General features: G+C 32.1%; 1 protein-coding gene across 1 annotated transcript in view; it reads left to right on the forward strand.

Annotated features, from left to right (window-relative positions):
- LOC117175072 (NADPH-dependent diflavin oxidoreductase 1) overlaps positions 1–2,946 on the forward strand; it is a 12,782-nt gene that overhangs the window by 3,917 nt on the left and 5,919 nt on the right. The window contains exon 2 of the mRNA XM_033364614.1: positions 299–1,759. Within this exon, the coding sequence (XP_033220505.1) occupies positions 299–1,759 (1,461 nt within the window). The remainder of the gene's footprint in view (positions 1–298; positions 1,760–2,946) is intronic.

The following is a 2,946-nucleotide window of genomic DNA, read 5'->3' on the forward strand; positions in this document are numbered from 1 at the left end:
GTTAAAAATTCATTTTTTCTTAGCTGCAAAATTAATTTATGCCACTGAAAATTTAAATATTGTATTAAACATTCATCTATTTTTTTCAAATTCATCTCTCTAGAGGAGTTTTACATTTTTGGGTTAAAAAAGCAACCATTTAGTTAAAAATGTATCTATTTTGGTTGAAAATTAGTTAGTTTTATTTCAGTATTTAAGTATTTTGTAGAAGATTCGTTTTTTTGTTGTTTAATTAATTATTTATTTATAAAACTATCCCGTTTTCTGATTTTGGCATCGAAAATCAATTCTGTTTCAGGAACAATTTGAAATGTTCCGTCTCCTCAATGGACGAATACAACATAACAAATTTATTATTCGAAAAGCTCGTAATTTTCGTCGTTTCGACAACTGGCCAAGGAGAGCCTCCAACAAACATGAAACGATTCTGGAAATTTTTACTCCGTAAAAACCTTCCCACAAATTCCCTAATCCGCCTGAAATATGCCGTTCTCGGTCTCGGTGATAGTTCTTATCAAAAATTCAATTTTGCCGCGAAAAAACTGAACAAAAGACTCGCCCAACTCGGTGCTATCGAATTAATTCCAATAGGATTAGCAGACGATCAACATGACCTTGGAATCGATGCAGTTGTCAACTCCTGGGTCCAGAATTTGTGGACCCAATTCTCGGAGACCTTCTCCATTCCCATAACGAGCATTTTAAACTTTGAGAATCCTGTCATTCAAAGATTTCAAATAAACCTCCTGATGAACCCAAAAATAGAAAGAAATAGTGAAATCACCGATATTTATGCCCGAGAAACTCTGATCAACGAATCCGTGAAAGTGGGAACAGTTCTCGAAAATAGGAGAACAACTGCAGATGATCATTTCCAGGACGTTCGTTTAATCAAATTAAAAACTCCGGGTGTTGAGTATACCCCCGGAGATGTTCTCTACATAAGACCCAAGAATTCGGAAGAACAGGTGCGAAAATTTTTCAAAGTTTTGAATGACAACGATGTGAATTTGGATCCGGACGCGATCATCCGAGTTTCTGAAAAGGAGATCAAAGTTCCCTCAGTTCTCCAGCAGGATTTAAAACTCCACGAAATCGTCGAACAATACTGGGATCTCAATTTTAAACCCAGAAGGTCGACAATTCAAACTCTGGCTTTTATCAGTGACAATGAATTGGAGAAGGAGAAACTGATTGAATTTACGACAGCTGCTGGACAAGAAGAACTTTTTAGCTACGTGAATCGACCCAGGCGGACTATTGTCGAAGTTTTTGCCGATTTTCCAAACACGACCAGGAAATTGAGTTTGGAGGTTCTTTTCGAAATTATGTCACCGATAAAAGCGAGGGCCTTCAGTATAGCTTCGAGTTTGGAAGCAAATAGAGATGAGACGGAGATTTTGGTGGCTGTTGTTAAATACAAAACGAAGCTGGTGGAGCCGAGACTGGGCTTGTGTTCGAATTGGCTGGCGCGACTGAAGGGGGGTGATTCGGTCATCTATTGGATTCAGAGAGGAACTTTTAAATTCGATTGGGTCAAGCCGATGATTCTGATTGGACCCGGGACTGGTGTCGCGCCTTTCAGATCGTTGATGATGGAGAAGGGGCGTGTGGACGGTCATTTGAAGGATTGTTTGCTCTTCTTTGGCTGCAGAAATCGGGAGAAGGATTATCATTGTCGAGAGGATTTTGAGAAATTGGCGAGGGATTATCATTTGAGGATTTTCTGCGCCTTTTCACGGGATCAGGAAGAGAAAGTGTGAGTTTATTCGAAAATGTTTTTGAGGTTAAATCAGAGTTGAATTCAACCGAAAAAGTTTTTTTAGTTAAATATTCAACTATTTTGTTCAATATTCACTTTTTTTTTAGGTTGAATATTCCTCTCTTTCTGTAGAAACTACACCTTTTTGGGTTGAAAAGGGAACTGTTTGGTTAAAAATTAATATATTTCGGTTGAAAATTCGTCTGTTTTATTTCAGTATTTTGTTGAAGATTCGTTTTTTTTTTTTTTTTTTTTTTTTTTTTTTTTTTTTTTTTTTTTTTTTTTTTTTTTTTGTTAATCTAAGAGCTTTAATCTAAGAGCTTTTGTTAATCTAAGAGTTACATTTTTGTTTGAAAATTCAACTTTTTGTTGAAATTTGAACTACTTTCTTAAAAACTTTTTTTTAGGATTCATATTGTTAAAAATTCATTTTTTCTGAGCTGCAAAATTAATTTTTGCTAATGAAAATTTAAATATTTTATTAAACATTCATCTATTTTTTTTTTAATTCATCTCTCTATAGGAGTTTTACATTTTTGGGTTAAAAAGGCAACCGTTTGGTTAAAAATTTCGGTTGAAAATTAGTCTGTTTTATTTCACAATTTAAGTATTTTGTTGAAGATTCATTTTTTTTTTGTTTTTTTTTTTTTGTAAATTTAAGAGCGTTTTATTTTAAATTAAAATTTTTTTAATAACAACTTTTACATTTTTCTTTGAAAACTCAACTTTTTGTTGAAATTTGAACTGCTTTCTTAAAAACTTTTTTTTAGGATTCATATTGTTAAAAATTCATTTTTTCTGAGCTGCAAAATTAATTTTTGCTAATGAAAATTTAAATATTTTATTAAACATTCATCTATTTTTTTTTTAATTCATCTCTCTATAGGAGTTTTACATTTTTGGGTTAAAAAGGCAACCGTTTGGTTAAAAATTTCGGTTGAAAATTAGTCTGTTTTATTTCACAATTTAAGTATTTTGTTGAAGATTCATTTTTTTTTTGTTTTTTTTTTGTAAATTTAAGAGCGTTTTATTTTAGATTAAAATTTTTTTAATAACAACTTTTACATTTTTCTTCTTCTTCCTTATTCATAATGTGTCCCCTAAGGGTTTACATGACTTCCATTCCTTACAATCTTTCCGTTTACATCTATATATTTTTTACAATCTTATCCTTTCTATATATA

Source organism: Belonocnema kinseyi, chromosome 6 (assembly GCF_010883055.1).
Source record: "Belonocnema kinseyi isolate 2016_QV_RU_SX_M_011 chromosome 6, B_treatae_v1, whole genome shotgun sequence".
Classification (NCBI taxonomy): Eukaryota; Metazoa; Arthropoda; class Insecta; order Hymenoptera; family Cynipidae; genus Belonocnema; species Belonocnema kinseyi.